The sequence below is a fragment of the Mesoplodon mirus genome, assembly GCF_964341445.2.
Source record: "Mesoplodon mirus genome assembly, chromosome: 3".
Taxonomy (NCBI): domain Eukaryota; kingdom Metazoa; phylum Chordata; class Mammalia; order Artiodactyla; family Ziphiidae; genus Mesoplodon; species Mesoplodon mirus.
Genome location: NC_138978.1, coordinates 48,518,133 through 48,536,240, shown reverse-complemented (window position 1 = coordinate 48,536,240; position 18,108 = coordinate 48,518,133). Strand labels below are relative to the sequence as shown.

The window sequence follows — 18,108 nt, the reverse complement described above, 5'->3', positions numbered from 1 at the left end:
AGAGCAACTGGGCCCGTGAGCCACGACTACTGAGCCTGCGCGTCTGGAGCCTGTGCTCCGCAACAAGAGGCCGCGATAGTGAGAGGCCTGCGCACCGCGATGAAGAGTGGCCCCCGCTTGCCACAACTAGAGAAAGCCCTCACACAGAAATGAAGACATTTCATTTATTGTGTTTTTAATTGATGCTTGATTCATCTTTAGTTCTTCTAGGTCCTTGTTAACTGTTTCTTGCATTTTGTCTATTCTATTTCCAAGATTTTGAAATTAATTAATAAAAACTCCTACCCCCAACATCTAAAAAAAAAATAAATAAATAAATAAAGCTTGTGTTTCCTTATTTATTTTCATTTTGGATGATCTGTCCATTGGTGAAAGTGGGGTGTTAAAGTCCCCTACTATGAGTGTGTTACTGTTGATTTCCCCTTTTATGGCTGTTAGTATTTATCTTATGTATTGAGGTGCTCCTATGTTGGGTGCATAAATATTTACAATTGTTATATCTTCTTCTTGGATCGATCCCTTTATCATTATGTAGTGTCCTTCTTTGTCTCTTCTAATAGTCTTTATTTTAAAGTCTATTTTGTCTGATATGAGAATTGCTACTCCAGCTTTCTTTTGGTTTCCATTTGCATGGAATATCTTTTTCCATCCCCTTACTTTCAATCTGTATGTGTCTCTAGGTCTGAAGTGGGTCTCTTGTAGACAGCATATATATGGGTCTTGTTTTTGTATCCATTCAGCCAATCTGTGTCTTTTGGTGGGAGCATTTAGTCCATTTACATTTAAGGTAACTATTGATATGTATGTTCCTATTCCCATTTCCTTAATTGTTTTGGGTTCGTTATTGTAGGTCTTTTCCTTCTGTTGTGTTTCTTGCCTAGAGAAGTTCCTTTAGCATTTGTTGTAAAGCTGGTTTGGTGATGCTGAACTCTCTCAGCTTTTGCTTGTCTGTAAAGGTTTTAATTTCTCCATCAAATCTGAATGAGATCCTTGCTGGGTAGAGTAATCTTGGTTGCAGGTTTTTCTCCTTCATCACTTTAATTATGTCCTGCCACTCCCTTCTGGCTTGTAGAGTTTCTGCTGAGAGATCAGCTGTTAACCTGATGGGGATTCCCTTGTGTGTTATTTGTTGTTTTTCCCTTGCTGCTTTTAATATGATTACTTTGTGTTTAATTTTTGACAGTTTGATTAATATGTGTCTTGGCATATTTCTCCTTGGATTTATTCTGTATGGGACTCTCTGTGCCTCCTGGACTTGATTAACTATTTCCTTTCCTATATTAGGGAAGTTTTCAACTATAATCTCTTCAAATATTTTCTCAGTCCCTTTCTTTTTCTCTTCTTCTTCTGGAACCCCTATAATTCGAATGTTGGTGCGTTTAATGTTGTCCCAGAGGTCTCTGAGACTGTCCTCTGTTCTTTTCATTCTTTTTTCTTTATTTTGCTCTGCATCAGTTATTTCTACTATTTTATCTTCCACCTCAGTTATCCATTCTTCTGCCTCAGTTATTCTGCTATTGATCCCATCTAGAGTATTTTTCATTTCATTTATTGTGTTTTTAATCGATGCTTGATTCATCTTTAGTTCTTCTAGGTCCTTGTTAACTGTTTCTTGCATTTTGTCTATTCTATTTCCAAGATTTTGGATCTTGGAAATAGAATCTTGGATCATCTTTACTATCATTATTCTGAATTCTTTTTCAGGTAGACTGCCTATTTCCTCTTCATTTGTTAGGTCTGGTGGGTTTTTATCTTGCTCCTTCTCCTGCTGTGTGTTTTTCTGTCTTCTCATTGTGCTTATCTTACTGTGTTTGGGGTCTCCTTTTTGCAGGCTGCAGGTTCGTAGTTCCCGTTGTTTTTGGTGTCTATCCCCAGTGGCTAAGGTTGGTTCAGTGGGTTTTGTAGGCTTCCTGGTGGAGGGGACTAGTGCCTGTGTTCTGGTGGATGAGGCTGGATCTTGTGTTTCTGGTGGACAGGTCCACGTCTGGTGGTGTCTTTTGGGGTGTCTGCGGACTTTTTATGATTTTAGGCAGCCTCTCTGCTAATGGGTGGCGTTGTGTTCCTGTCTTGCTAGTTGTTTGGCATAGGGTGTCCAGCACTGTAGCTTGCTGGTCGTTGAGTGAAGCTGGGTGCTGGTGTTGAGATGGAGATCTCTGGAAGATTTTCGCCATTTGATATTATTTGGAGCTGGGAGGTCTCTTGTGGACCAGTGTCCTGAAGTTGGCTCTCCCACCTCAGAGGCACAGCACTGACTCCTCGCTCCTCAATTTGGGATGATTCGTTGTCTATGCATGTATTCCACAGATGCAGGGTACATCAAGTTGATTGTGGAGCTTTAATCTGCTGCTTCTGAGGTTGCTGGGAGAGATTTCCCTTTCTCTTCTTTGTTCTCACAGCTCCCGGGTCTCAGTTTTGGATTTGTCCCCACCTCTCCATGTAGGTCGCCGGAGGGCGTCTGTTCTTCGCTCAGACTGGACAGGGTTAAAGGAGCAGCTGCTTCGGGGACTCTGGCTCACTCAGGCCGGGGGGCAGGGAGGGGCACGGAGTGCGGGTGGAGCCTGCAGCGGCAGAGGCCGGCGTGACGTTGCACCAGCCCGAGGCACGCCGTGCGTTCTCCCAGGGAAGCCGTCCCTGGATCCCGGGACCCCGGCAGTGACGGGCTGCACAGGCTCCCTGGAAGGGGGGCGTGGACAGTGACCTGCACTCGCACACAGGCCTTGCGGCGGCGGCAGCAGCTCCAGCGTCCCATGCCCATCTCTGGGGTCCGCGCTTTCAGCCGCGGCTCGTGCCCGTCTCTGGAGCTCCTCCAAGCAGCGCTCTTAATCCCCTCTCCTCGCGCACCAGGAAACAAAGAGGGAAGAAAAAGTCTCTTGTCTCTTCGGCAGGTCCAAACTTTTTCCCGGACTCCCTCCGGCTAGCTGTGGCGCATTAGCCCCTTCAGGCTGTGTTCACGCCGCCAACCCCAGTCCTCTCCCTGTGCTCCGACTGAAGCCCGAGCCTCAGCTCCCAGTGCCGCCTGCCCCGGCGGGCGAGCAGACAAGACTCTTGGGCTGGTGAGTGCCGGTTGGCACCGATCCTCTGTGCGGGAATCTCTCCGCTTTGCCCTACCCAGGTATGTGGGGAGTTTCTTGCCTTTTGGGAGGTCTGAGGTCTTCTGCCAGCGTACAGTAGGTGTTCTGTAGGAGTTGTTCCACGTGTAGCTGTATTTCTGGTGTATCTGTGGGGAGGAAGGTGATCTGCGCATCTTACTCTTCCGCCATCTTCCCCGGAAGTCTAAATGCTGGAGTAGGTAGACAGTTTCACTGGAGAAAGCAGCCTAGGCTCCGATCTCGCTTTTGTCTTTAGCACAAAGGCAGGACTCCAAATGACTTTATTTTAAGTTTTTAATTTTTAAAATGTTTTTATATTTATATTTTTATTGAACTATAGTTTCTCTACAATATTATATTAATTTCAGGTGTACAGTATAGTGATTCAGTATTTTTACAGATTATACTCCACTAAAAGTTATTAAAAGATAATGGCTATAATTCCTTGTGCTATTCAGATGACTTTGCATGTTTGACACTGTGTTTAAAAGAACAGTAGACACTGAAGTAGATAATGTTTTTTTCCCAGAGAGAACACACCATTTTCTTTGGTAGCTAGGATAAGGGGCAGATTATTTCAGTCCAACTAAGGGTTATGCTGGGATTGTACCGAGTTGTAGTTTTATTTAAATTGTTTTAGTTTACCTCTGATTTCACATATTTGAGAGTGAGATCAGTTCCTTCCTTCATCAGGGCTTTGGGATCTAAGTACTCAAGACCATAGAAATCTTTCTTTGCTTTTTAGCTCACACCCAGTTTCCTGTGAAACTCCACTTAGGGGTTGATTTCCTTGATCTGATTAAGTGTTGAGCTGGGTGGGGGCTGGGTTACTTAGTTGCACTTCAACTCTGCTATACATAACAAATGGCTAAATCTCAAACACATAATGGTGAGTGAAAGAAGCCAGATACAAATGAGTACAAACTGTATGATTTCCATGTACATGAAGTTCAGGTGAAATTAATCTGTAGATTAAAAATAAGAACCACGCTACCTTTGGGAAGGAGAGAGGGGTAGTGACTAGGAGAGGGCATAAGAAGGGCTTGTCTCAAATGCTGGTGATGTTCTCTCTCTTTACCTGGGTGTTGGTTACCTGGGTGTGTTTACTTTGTGAAAATCTATTGCACCATATACTTATGATTTGTGTTCATTTCTCTCTGTGTGTTACAGTTCAAAAACAAAAGAGAAAGTGTGTATGGTGGGGGAGGAACTCTTGCACAAAAAAACAAAGTTAAAAAGAAAAATCAAGCTGTAGAATAGAAGATATTTGCAATGCTATAACAAAGGACTTGTATCCAGGATATTTTGTTTTAAATTTTTCTACAAATCAAAAAGAAAAGGACAGAAGGAGAAAAAGCAACCCAATAGAAAATGAGCAAAGGATAAGAAAAAGCAAATAGGAGAAGAAGAGGCCTGAATAGCCCATAAACATGAAAAGGTATTCAGCCTCACTAGTAATCCTGGAAATACAAATTAAAACCTTATTGAGGGCTTCCCTGGTGGCACAGTGTTTAAGAATCTGCCTGTCAATGCAGGGGACACGGGTGGGACCCCTGGTGCGGGAAGATCTCACATGCTGCGGAGCAACTAAGCCCATGTGCCAGAACTACTGAGGCTGCACTCTAGAGCCCGCAAGCCACAACTACTGAGCCCATGTGCCGCAACTACTGAAGCCTGTGTGCCTAGAGCTTGTGCTTCACAACAAGAGAAGCCACCGCAACGAGAAGCCCACGCACCACAATGAAGAGTAGCCCCCGCTCACCACAACTAGAGAAAGCCCGCATGCAGCAGTGAAGACCCAACACAGCCAAAAATAAATAAATAAAATAATTTTTTTAAAAAACCTTATTGCAATACCATTTCACACCAGTGAGATTGGCTAAAGCTAAAATGTCTAACAATGCCAAGTTGGTGAGAATATGAGGGAGCAGAAAGTTTCATACACTGCTAATGGTAATGTAAATTGTTATAATTTAGAGATCAAATAGATCAGTTATTGACTTGGAGATACAGTGATTCTAAATTTCTACAATTCTACTTCTACAAAGAAAGTACTCTTTATTATAAAGATCTTCTCCCACATTTGCCAATGGATACATGCACAAGGATGTGGATTGCAAATTTGTTTATAGTAGCAAAAAATTGGGAACAGACCTAAATATCCATCATTAGAGAAATGGAGAAATACCTCACAGCAGTTAAAATGAATAAAGTAGATTTACATGTATCAACATAGTAAAATCTTGAAAACATAATATTGAATGAAAAAAGCAAGTAGCAAGGGGTATATATACTGTGAAAACATCTAAGTTTTAAAAGAACAGTACATATTGATACATATATGGTAAAAGTATAAAAATATAGTCAGGGACTTCCCTGGCGGTCCAGTGGTTAAGACTCTGCACTTCCGCTGCAGCGGGCGGGTTCAATCTCTGGTTGGGGAACTAAGATCCCGCATTCTGCGTGACTTGGCCAATAAATAAATAAATAAATAAATAAAAATATAGGAAGGTTATTCACCAATTTCAGAATAGCTGTTACCACTGGACAAGGAAGAGAATAAGGACAGTAAGGGTCTACTTATTTCTTTAAAAAAAAAAGTACCTATGGAAAAATGTTAACATCAAATCTGGGAAGTCAGTACATAGCTGTTTAATAAGTGTAATATTCGCTCTACCTTGTTTATTTGAAATAGTTCTTTTTTTTTTTTTTTTAAGTTAGACTGGGGCTAGGCTGTGAGGTGTATTGGAAGCCTTTCTTCCTTTTCCAAACACTCTTCGTCTTTTAATTCTTTATAGATACAGCTTTCCCCATCACTTTGCATCTATATATTGGTTTGTGCCTTACCACCAGTATTGATCAAGGAGAACGGTGAGTTCTGATTTAATCTTCTATGGTCTTCCTTGTGTCTTACCCTCCAGGGTTCATAGTAGAGCTCAACAATATCTTTTCACTATTCTTTTTATCAGACTTAAAATATTACTCTCAAACAGAAATGTATTTAAGTTCATGAACCAAGTGACTGATTCAGAATTTAAAAATAAGTGAAAAGTTATCTTCTCTCATTTCACATTTCTGCTCAAAAAAAAACCGATCGTAAAGTATTTTTTAAGATGTAAATAATATTGCTTACTATTTCAATTGATAAGTGTATGGATAAATAGTTAAAAAGCGTCTGTTTTTATACTCTTCATTTTTTTAAATTTCTGAATTATAACTATATAAACACTTTTTAAAATCTTACCTACTAAGTCGTGTCACTCTAGCGTATTAACTGTTTCCATATAATTATTGAGGGTTTTTAATTTTAGAAACAGAAAAATTATGTTGGTGTCAGGGACTTCTTTTGTGGAGTAGAGTAGTGCAAATACTCATATCTCACAGGTTATCCCTGGGAGAGGTCAGAAGTTTACATAAGTAAATAAACATGTTAAGAGTCCCTCCCACTTGTTGAATAACTTGGTTGGTAAGCTTTGTGCTAGGCAACAGGCTTTCTCTCTCTTCCTTTGCTCAAGATAAAATTCAGAGAATAAAAAGGTTGCTTTTGTTGTTTTGTTTTGTTTTCCTTGCAGGTTAAATACTTTAAGATGAGAAACACTGATGTTTGTTTGAGCTCTGAAGGGACTGAAGTGATTTTAGCTACATCAAGTGATGAAAAACACCCACCTGAAAATATAATTGATGGGTAAGAGTTACTGTTCTTTCTTCCTTAAAGTCTTAATATTAGGTCAGTGAACCCCCTGAGTACTGAGATTATGTGTTTTACAACAACTAGCACTGTTAAACATAGTTTAATAAGTGTCTGGTGAACTAAATTACCTGACTACCCACTTTAGTACCATCCCTGGAGCTAATTCAGTTGTCTATATTTAGGGTCTTGATCCTTTTTTTTTTTTTAATTTCTTTACTTAATTTCTTTATTTTTGGCTGTGTTGGGTCTTCATTGCTGCATGTGGGCTTTCCCTAGTTGTGACGAGCAGGGGCTACTCTTAGTTGCGGTGCATGGGCTTCTCATTGCGGTGGCTCCTCTCATTGTGGAGCACAGGCTCTAGGTGTGTGGGCTTCAGTAGTTGTAGCACGCGGGTTCAGTAGTTGTGGTGTGTGGGCTCTAGAGCACAGGCTCAGTAGTTGTGGTGCACGGGCTTAGTTGCTCCGCGGCATGTGGGATCTTCCCTGACCAGGGCTCGAGCCCATGTACCCTGCCTTGGCAGGTGGATTCTTAACCACTGTGCCACCAGGGAAGTCCCTGATCCTTTTCTTTATGAATTCCTAAACTGAACTTTTTATAAAAATAGTTTTTAAAGATGTAGTCTAACAAGGCAAAACTTCAAACAACAGCTACCTCATTTTATGGAAGTATACATTTTAATATCTGGTTATGGTTTTATTCCAAGTTTTTCTTGGTAAATAGGAATATAAACAGTATGACTTACTATCTACTGCCTATTTTCTTTCTGGTCTAAGCAACATCTTTGCTGAACTGAATGCTTCACTTCTTGCTATCCACCTGCATTGTTTGGTTCTCAGCCTCTTGATATCATTCCAGTTACCACTCTTCACTGTTCTAGGTAGGGATAGATATCATTCTCAGACTTTTAAATTCCAGGAAAAAAGTAGTTAATAGAAGAACTTCTTTTTTTAAAAAATTGAGGTATATGGGACTTACCTGGTGGTCCAGTGGTTAAGGCTCTACACTTCCATTACAGGGGGGTGTGGGTTCAATCCCTGGTTGGGGAAGTAAGTTCCCGCATGCCGCAGCCAAAAATTTTTTTTTAAAAATTGAAGTATAGTTGCTTTACAATATTATGTAAGTTTCTGGTGTACACTGTAGCAATACACAATTTTTAAAGGTTATACTCCATTTATAGTTATTATAAAATATTGGCTATAATTCCTGTGTTGTACAATATATCCTTGTAGCTTAATTATTTTATACATAGTAGTTTGTACCTCTTAGTCCCCCAGCCCTATCTTGCCCCTCTCCACTTCCCTCTCCCCACTAGTTTGTTCCCTTTATCTGTAAGTTTCTTTCTTTTTTATTATATTCAGTAGTTTGTTTTATTTTTTAGATTCTGCATATAAGTGGTATACAGTATTTGTCTTTCTCTGTCTGACTTATTTCATTAAGCAAATACCCTCCAATTCCATCCAAGAAAAACTCCTTTTTTAATAGTTCTGGCAATTTTATTACCCTCTTGAGTTCTCTTTCTTGGTATTTGTACAGTGATCTGAGTTTGACTTTGGAATCATAATTTTAGAGCTGGAAGGACTTATGAGTTCATCTTATTGAAACCTTTCATTTAGACTTGTGGTAAGAGAGATCTAAAGAGGTCAGGTACTAGTTTTAACTATTGAAGGCAGAGCCAGTTGTAACATAGATCTCACGGCTCTTTGCGTTCTATTGTGAGGTCCATGTATCTGTATAAAATTCTAGCAATTGGACCTGTTCCTTTAAGCCCAGTTCTTACCTCCTCTCTGACTGACATCTGTCCCTTTCCCTCAGGTAGGATAGTTTCCCTTTTTGGTGGGCTCCAGTAGAATTTGATATATACCTCTATTATCTTATTTATTCCTTTATTATATAGTTATTTATTTTTAATGTATGTCTCCCCTCTCAACTGGAAATTTCTAGAAGTCAGAGACTATGACTTCATCTTTGGCTCCACAGTGTCTTAAAATATTTGTGGAGTAGCTTGTGAATTAGACCATCAAAGATTAGTCATACATACACTCACACTTATACACATATACATACACACATACTTACATATATGCATCTGTTAATATATATTTGCATAGGGCTTTATAGTTTTATAGGTGTTATGTCATTTAACCCTCACAGTAAGCTTGGGGAGTAAGAGGCCAAAAAAAAAGTGTTTTCAACCTCATTATAAAGATGATGAAAAAAATGATTAGAGGTAAAATGACTTACTCAAAATCATACAGATAAGCAAGTGTCAGAATCAAAGCTAACACTCATGTCTTCTAACTCCCAGTTTCTAAAACTTAAGGTTTGAATAAAAAACTTAATATATGTGCCTCTTAATCCTTCTTAGTTTTTTATTTCCTGAAATTCAGGTAATAGTTATTTATCTCACTCTGCCTTAGAGTAGAGATATAAATGTGGGAACTGCTATGAGGATCACAGACCTATAGAGATTTACCTTAAATCGTTTGCCAGAAATAGAGATCTTTCCAAAAATACTCCTTGTCTTTGATTGGAGATAAATCAAATTTTCAAGGCAAGATCAATTTACCTTACACCCTTTTGGTGACCTTTCTTTCAAGGGAATATGTTTATAGATCATTAAAATTGGCTGTTATATGTAACATAATATTTTAGACTTTATCAGTCCATACTAATGAATAAGTACATAATATTTTTTAGATTAGACAAAGACCCTTAATACAGAAAACTATATGGAGTAAAGTAGTTACTGACCCGATAACTGAACAGAGCACATCAGAGACTTTTAATTCATATGCATTTCCAACAAATACAATTAGATTTTATATAGTAGATAGTAAAATTTATTCTTTGCTCATAAGTTGATTTATCTAAATGGAAGTAACAATAGAATTATTTGGAGAAAACAGTGCTATAAATTTGCCCCTAATGGATAGTGCTCCCAATTCTCAATTTCCTCAGAAATAGAGTTTTAAAAAGTGATTATATTTCTACTTCCTCTTGACTCTACTTTTGACCACTGGTATTTAACATGTCAATGAAAAAGGAGAAAAATTCTACATAAAAAAAATGAGTTAGAAAAAGTAGAAGAGAGAGAGAATTGGTTCCTTTGGCATAATGTAAAAGAATGAGAGATTTATAGTTAAAATTCCTGGGTAAGTGAACTATGTGTGTTACTTTGGGCTAAGAACATATGTGTTATTCTTTGAGCCTCAGTTTCCTGGTCTGAAAAATGGGGATAATACCACCTTCCCTGACTACCTCAGAGTTGTGAAAAAATTACATGACTTTTTTTATTATCACATGAGATGATAGATGTTGAACAGTCAATGGCTATAAGGCCTTGTTTTAAAGGAAACTAGTATTTTGATGACTTCATTTTACTTAATTACAGGAATTCAGTTATGTTATTTTAAAATCCAAGTGCATCTCTACATATCTTTATGTTATTACTTTGATCATGTTCATTAAAAGCACCCAAGAAAAAACAGGGCAAGTAAAAATTGTTTAATTTATTTAAATAAATAAAATTTTAAACCATATAAATATAAATAAAAAGAAATTGTGAAATAGTAAACATAGTATAAAAAAATCAAGAATTGTGAGTTAGAGACCTGGATTCTGTTTTTTTCTTTTTTGTAACACCTTTATTGACATATTATTCTCATACCATAAAATTCAACCATTTAAGATATACAATTCAGTGGCTTCCAGCATATTCAGAGTTATGCAGCCATCTGCACAATCCATTTCAGCACCCCAAAAAGAAACCTCACACAATTTCATTGTCATCCCCTATCCCCATGAGCCCTAGACAACCACAGATCTACTTTCTGTCCCTACAGATTTGCTTATCCAGACATTCATATCAATAGAATAATACATATGTTGTCTTTGGACTGCCTTCTTTCACTTACATGTTTTCAAGGCTCATTCATGTTGTAGCATGTATCAGTGCTTCATTCATTTTTATTGCCAAATAATTTCATTGTATGTATATGGCAAATTTTATTTACCCATTCATCAGTTGATGGATATCGGAATTGTTTCTACTTTTTGGCTGAATTTTCCCCAGTTTTATTAAAGAATACCAACTCACAGATCCAAGGAACTCAGCAAACCCCAAGCAGGATGAATAAGAGACCATATCATAGCCAAACCACTGAAAAACAAAGATAGAAAAAAATTTTTAAACAACTGGAGCAAAAAAATACATTACATACAGGGGTACAGTGGTACCAGTGACATCCAACTTTGCATCACAAGCAATGGAATTCAGGTGACAATGGAACCGTATCTTTAAAATGCTGGGGAAAAAGGAGAAACAAACAAATGAGAAACCTGTCAACCCAGAATTCTGTGTCTAGTTGAAATATCACTAAAAAATATAGGATATAAGAAAGACTTTTCACTTACCACAAACAGACTTGCATCACAGGAAATGCTAAAGAAGGTTCTGCAGGTTGAAATGATAAAATACTAGATGGAAATTCAAACATTCAGGAAGAAAGTAAGTGCACTGGAAATGGTAAATATTTCAGTAAATATAAAAGACTATCTTTTAATAATTTTGAAAGACAACTAACCACTTAATGGGAAAAAACATTTTGTATTGTGGGATTTATTATATATGTGTGTATAAAATATATTAAAACAATGGCACAAAAGTGGAGTTCAGTGCAAATTGACTGTCATGAGGTTTGATAACCTTGAGAGCAGCCACTAAAAATAAGAGGTATAGTTAAATAATTAATAAAGGAATTAAGCAGCATTAAAACTTTTTTTGATTCACTCAAAAGTAGATAGGAAAGGAGGGAATTCCCTGGTGGTCCAGTGGATAAGACCCCACGCTCCCAATGCAGGGGGCCTGGGTTCGATCCCTGGTTGGGGAACTAGATCCCGCATGTGTGCTGCAACTAAGAGTTCACATGCCGCAACAAAGAATTCTGCATGCTGCACCTAAGAAGTCTACATGCTGCAACTATAAGCCCACGTGCTGCAACTAAGAGCCGGCGCAGCCTAAATAAATAAATAAATATATATATTTTTAAAGTACTACATACAAAATAGATAAGCAACAAAGATATATTGTACAGCAGCGGTCCCCAGCCTTTTTGGCACCAGGGACCAGTTTTGTGGAAGACAATTTTTCCACGGACCAGGGGTTGGGGGTGGGGGTTCAGGCAGTAACACAAGCGATGGGGAGCGGCAGATGAAGCTCCACTCACTTGAGCATCGCTCACCTCCTGCTGGGCGGCCTGGTTCCTAAAAGGCTGCAGACCAGTACTGGTCCATGGTCCAGGGGTTGGGGACCCCTGTTGTACAACACAGGGAAATATAACCATTATTTTGTAATAACCTTAAATGGAGTATAATCTATAAAAATAGTGAATCACTGTGCCGTACACCTGAAACGAATATAATATTGTAAATCAACTATGTTTGGTTAAAAAAAAATGCTTCCCCCCCAGTATTGGAAACAAATCAAGGATGTTTGTTCTCACAGTTTCTATTCAGTATTGTCCTGGAGGTCTTAAACAATGCAATAAGGCAAGAAAAGATATAGAAGTTATAAAGATTGGAAAGAGAGCAAAATTATCTTTGTTCAGTATAGTATGATATCACTTACACATGGAATCTAAAAGACACAACAAACTAATGAATATAACAAAAAATGAAGCATACTTACAGATCTAGGGAACAAACTAGTGTTTACCAGTGGGGAGAGGAGAGGGGGAAACTGTTGGGTGTAAGATAGGCTCAAGGATGTGTTGTACAACATGGGGAATATAGCCAATATTTTGTAATAACTGTAAATGCAAAGTAACCTTTAAAATTGTATAAAATTAAAAAAAATTTTTTTAAGAAAATTATTAGACATATTATAATGAGGATAATGATCACAATGCACCCTTGTGGTATTTCCCCAAAGAGCCTTCCTCTTCCAGATGGCAACAAGGAAAAATAAGCTTTGGAATGAGTCCTCTTTACATATCTTGTAACCAAGTAGCCTTTTGAACTATTCATAATATTTATTTGAGTTTCAGTTTCTCCAGGTGTGTGTGTATGTGTGTGTGTGTGTGTATAAAGCAAGAGCTATTGGCCACTAAAAAAAAAATTGCCTTTGTTCGCAGATTATGTGAATCTACATAACCCTAAGGAATCTGCAAAAAACTGCTAGAGCTAATAAGTAAATTTAGTGAGGTCAATACACAAAAATCAATTGTATTACTATATACTAGTAGGAAACATTTAGAAAATGAAATTTTAAAAAATTCCAATTACATTAACATTTAAGACATGAAATAGTTAAAAATAAATTTAATAAGACATACAAGACCTTTACACTAAAAACTGTAAAACGTTGCTGAGAGAAATTAAAGAACTAAGTAAATGAAAAGATATACTACATTCATGATTGGAAAACTCAATATTGTTACAGTGGCTGTTTCTCCCTTAAATGACCTATAGATTCAGCAAATCTCAATAGACTTTTACATAGAAATTAACAAGTTGATTCTGAAATGTGTATGGAAATGCAAACTAATCTTGTCAAACTAATTTTGAAAAGAAGAAATCTTAAATTATCTGATTTCAAGATTTAAAATAAATACACAGTAATCAAAATAGCATGGCATTTTTGTAAAGATAGATCTATATAGATCAGTGGAACAGACTATAGAGCCCAGAAATAGACCCACACATATAAAGTCAATTGCTTTTTGACAAAAGGCTAAGGATACAGAAACAGATCAATGGAATAAAATGGAGGGGCAGAAGTACATACACCCATAGACAGTCCATTAATTTTAGGAAAAGACACTAAGGTGATTCAATAGGAAAAGGAAAGTCTTTTTTTTTTTTTCGGCTGCACTGGATCTCCATTGCTGTGTGCAGGCTTTCTCTAGCTGTGGTGAGCAGGGGCTACCCTTCATTGTGGTGCACTGTCTTCGCATTGTGGTGGCTTCTCTTGTTGCGGGGCACGGACTTTAGGTGCACAGGCTTCAGTAGTTGCAGCACACGGGCTCAGTAGTTATGGCATGTGGGCTCTAGGGCACACGGGCTTGAATAGTTGTGGTGTGCAGGCTCAGTAGTTGTGGTGCATGGGCTTAGTTGCTCCGTGGCATGTGGGATCTTCCTGGACCAGGGATCAAACCCGTGTCCCCTGCATTGGCAGGCAGATTCTTAACCACTGCGCCACCAGGGAAGTCCAAGGAAAGTCTTTTTAATGTGGTGCTGGAATGACTGAATAAACGTGGATAAAAAAAACCCTCAACCCCTGCCTCATACTAAACACAAAAATTAATTCAATATGGATAATAGAACTCAATTCAAAGCTAAAATAAGTTTCTAAAAGAAAATACAAGAAAGTACTTTTGTGACAATAAAGTAGGCAAAGATTTCTTAATAAAGACACAGGGCTTCCCTGATGGTGCAGTGGTTAAGCATCCTCCTGCCAATGCAGGGGACATGGGTTCAAGCCCTGGTCCGGGAAGATCCCACATGCTGTGGACCAACTAGGCCCGTGCACCACAACTGCTGAGCCTGCACTCTAGAGCCCGCGAGCCACAACTACTGAAGCCCGCACACCTAGAGCCCATGCTCGGCAACAAGAGAAGCCACTACAGTGAGAAGCCCGTGCACTGCAACGAAGAGTACCCCCCGCTTGTTGCATTTAGAGGAAGACCACGCGCAGCAACAAAGACCCAACACAGCCAAAAATAAAGAGAGGGAGGGAGGAAGGAAGGAAGGAAGGCACAAAAATTACTAAGCATAAAAGAAAAGAGTAATAAAACTGGACTTCACCAAAAATAAAACTAATACTCATCGAAAGACACAATTAAGGGCTTCCCTGATGGCGCAGTGGTTGAGAGTCCGCCTGCCGATGTGGGGGACGCGGGTTCGTGCCCTGGTCCGGGAGGATCCCACATGCTGCGGAGCGGCTGGGCCCGTGGGCCATGGCCGCTGAGCCTGCATGTCCGGAGCCTATGCTCCGCAGCGGGAGAGCCCACAACAGTGAGAGGCCCGCGTACTGCAAAAAAAAATTTTTTTTAATTTATTTATTATTTATTTTTAGCTGCGTTGTGTCTTTATTGCTGTGCGGGCTTTCTCTAGTTGTGGCGAGCAGGGGTTACTCTTCGATGCAGTGCACGGGCTTCTCAATGCAGTGGGTTCTTTTGTTGCGGAGCATGGGCTCTAGGTGCACGGGCTTCAGTAGTTGTGGTGCACGGGCTCAGTAATTGTGGTTCACGGGCTCTAGAGCACAGGCTCAGCAGTTGTGGCACACGGGCTTAGTTGCTCTGTCGCATGTGGGATCTTTCTGGACAAGGGCTCGAACCCATGTCCCCATTGGCAGGCAGATTCTTAACCACTGCACCACCAGGGAAGTCCAAAAGAGCTTTTTTAAAAATGAGAAAATACTTAACAGACACTTCACAAAAGAAAATATATGAATGGCCAAAAAGCACATGAAAAAGGGCTTAGAATAATTTGTCATCAGGGAAATGCAAATTAATAACATAGTCAGATATTTCACATCCACTAGAATGGCTAAAAAGCCTGACAATAGCAAATGTTGTCAAGGATGTGGAGCAACTAGAACTCCGTCACATTTCTGTTAGGAATGGAAAATGGCACAACCACTTTGGAAGTCTGACATCATCTTATAAAATTAAACATACCTCTACCTTATGACTCAGCAATTCCACTCCTAGTAATTATCCAAGAGAAATGAAAACATATCCACAAAAACACCTGTACAAGAATGTTTATAGAAGTTTTACTCATAATAGTAAAAAATTGGAAGCAATTCAACTATTCAATGAAAATATCAAACAAAAAATGAATAAACAAACTATAGCATAGTCTATGGTGATAGGAATCAGCCGTGGTTGTATAAGGGAGGTTGTTTGGAGGGAAGAGAAGGGAAGTTTCTAAAGTGATGGAAATGTTCTTTATCTTGATTAGGGTACTGGTTACCTTGTGATATTGGTTACATAAGCATATACATTTATCAAAACTTTGAATTGCACACTTAAGAGAAATTCCACTGTAGGTAAATTTTACCTCCAAAAAAGAAAGAAGAACCTTTTATAATTAAAATAGAAGTGATGGGCTTCCCTGGTGGTGCAGTGGTTGGGAGTCCGCCTGCCGATGCAGGGGACATGGGTTTGTGCCTTGGTCCAGGAAGATCCCACGTGCCGCGGAGCGGCTGGGCCCGTGAGCCATGGCCGCTGAGCTCGCGCGTCCGGAGCCTGTGCTCCGCAACGGGAGAGGCCACAACGGTGAGAGGCCTGCATACCGCAAAAAAAAATTAAACAAACAAACAAACAAACAAACAGATAAAATAAAATAGAAGTGATTATTTCTGTAGTCAATACTATATATGTGTGTGTGTGTCTAGGTATATATGTAATTTTACATAGTATATGACCAACATTGAGTGCATGTTTTAATTTTATTCAACAAACATCTGTTGTGTATCTGCTGTGGGTCAGCCATTGTGATAGTTGCTGGGGATATAAAGGTGACTAAGAGAAAGTGACTGGACTTAAAGAGGGTGTAGCTGGAGTGATAAAAACACAAGAGGAAAGTGCTAATGTAAAAATGGATGCTGTGTGTGAGGTGAGTGCAAAGGAGGGAGAAAGTTATTGTGATTTGTTGGGGTTGGAGAGATGTGACCAAAAAGTGAATAAACTTTTGCACGGGAAGAAGGGCTTTTTAGGTTCAAGAGAACCTCATGAACTAAGGCACAGAGGCATGAGCCTACATGACGTATTTGCAGAATTTTAATTGGTCCAACGTGACTACAATAATGGGAGATGATATCACGATGGGGGACGATATACTTAACGATGGGACCAGATTGTACAGGGTCATAAAATGCCATACTAAGGAGTTTAGATTCATAGGCAGTAAGGGGTCACTGCTTTTAGACAAGAGTGACATCAATTCCATTTAAAAAAAAATGTATCTGGTAGTAGTAAAGAATTATTAAAGGTGAAGAGAGATTAGAGGCAGAATGAACAGTTAGAAAGGGGTTGTGGGACTTCCTTGGTGGTCCAGTGGTCAAGACTCTGTGCTCCCAACGCAGGAGGCCCAGGTTCGATCCCTGGTCAGGGAACTAGATCCCGCATGCCACAAGTAAAGATCCCATGTGCCACAACTAGGACCCGGTGCAGCCAAATAAATAAATAAATATTAAAAAAAAAAAAAAGAAAGAAAGGGGTTGCAAGATTCCAGTGGTCGTTTATTTTTTTTAAATAGTTATTCACTAGAATTTTGTGATTAAACATTTCTAAACATTTGGCTATTCTTTTCTCTTTTTCTTTAAAATTAACAATAGAAATCCAGAAACATTTTGGACCACCACAGGAATGTTTCCCCAAGAGTTCATTATTTGTTTTCACAAACATGTAAGGATTGAAAGGCTTTTAATCCAGAGTTACTTTGGTAAGCATGATATTTTCATTTCACTTCATTTCATTAATTTTCATCATCTTTCAGTTTTTCCATAGGCAGAAGGCACATATGTAAACTTTTGGCAAAACACTGATTTTTTTTTACCGCATGGAATCCAGTTTTATCGCTGGGGTTGGTGGGTGGGGAGTATGGGTTAACTGCCTTGAGCACAGTTAGCCTCTCTGAAACTGCAAATTTGAAACCCTTCCAAAGCACATAATAATTTCCATGCAATTTACTACGTGAAAGCCTTTGGCAAAAGACCATGTTATGAATATAAGAAGCCAGCTTGCCAGAACACTAGGTTTCTTGACATCTTTATTCCAGATTCTTTTGGCTAGGGGTTCTCTGTCAAATTCTTTCTGAAAATCTGATAACCCTGATTATTTGCATTTGGTAATTTTGATTCTTTTATTAATAACGGCATTTTCTGAGGGTTAGGAAGAATATCTCCCACTGGAACATCATCCTAATCCTGTCTTATGTTTATTTAAGGATAAAGTATGTCAGACAAAATCATGGCAGGAAACAGGATATATCCCAGATGACTCAAATGAAGAGACATTATTGATGGGACTACTTACAGAATTATGGCCTGGGTTAAGGGAACAAACTAGGGATGGTGAGACACCCAGAAAGTGGCTGCAGCAGTAAGCCATTACCTCCCCTGGACCAAGGGAAGGAAATAGTATTGCTGGAGCCCAGTGAGTGCTGGAGCCCATGCATAAGAGCCTGCCGAACAGGAGCTGTAACCATGAACGGACATAACAACTGTCAGACACGGCACTGAAATGGGAAGGGCGCGGAGAAAATACAACCTGATGTCACTTCCCCACTGCTCTTCAGTTTCCTTCCAGTGCCTCCAGTTGG

General features: G+C 39.1%; 1 protein-coding gene across 7 annotated transcripts in view; it reads left to right on the top strand.

Annotated features, from left to right (window-relative positions):
* Nucleotides 1–18,108, top strand: part of IFT25 (intraflagellar transport 25) — a 34,133-nt gene that overhangs the window by 9,989 nt on the left and 6,036 nt on the right. For 3 of the 7 annotated variants that reach the window (XM_082613989.1, XM_082613983.1, XM_082613984.1), the window contains exons 2-5: nucleotides 2,886–3,112; nucleotides 5,888–5,960; nucleotides 6,662–6,774; nucleotides 17,123–17,229. In XM_082613989.1, coding sequence (XP_082470115.1) covers nucleotides 6,677–6,774; nucleotides 17,123–17,229 — 205 coding nt within the window. In that variant the 5' untranslated portion in view covers nucleotides 2,886–3,112; nucleotides 5,888–5,960; nucleotides 6,662–6,676. Of the gene's footprint in view, nucleotides 1–2,885; nucleotides 3,113–3,569; nucleotides 4,528–4,624; nucleotides 5,043–5,887; nucleotides 5,961–6,661; nucleotides 6,775–17,122; nucleotides 17,230–18,108 lie in introns of those variants that run through there. The other 4 variants (XM_082613986.1, XM_082613987.1, XM_082613988.1 and 1 more) reach the window with 4 other exon arrangements.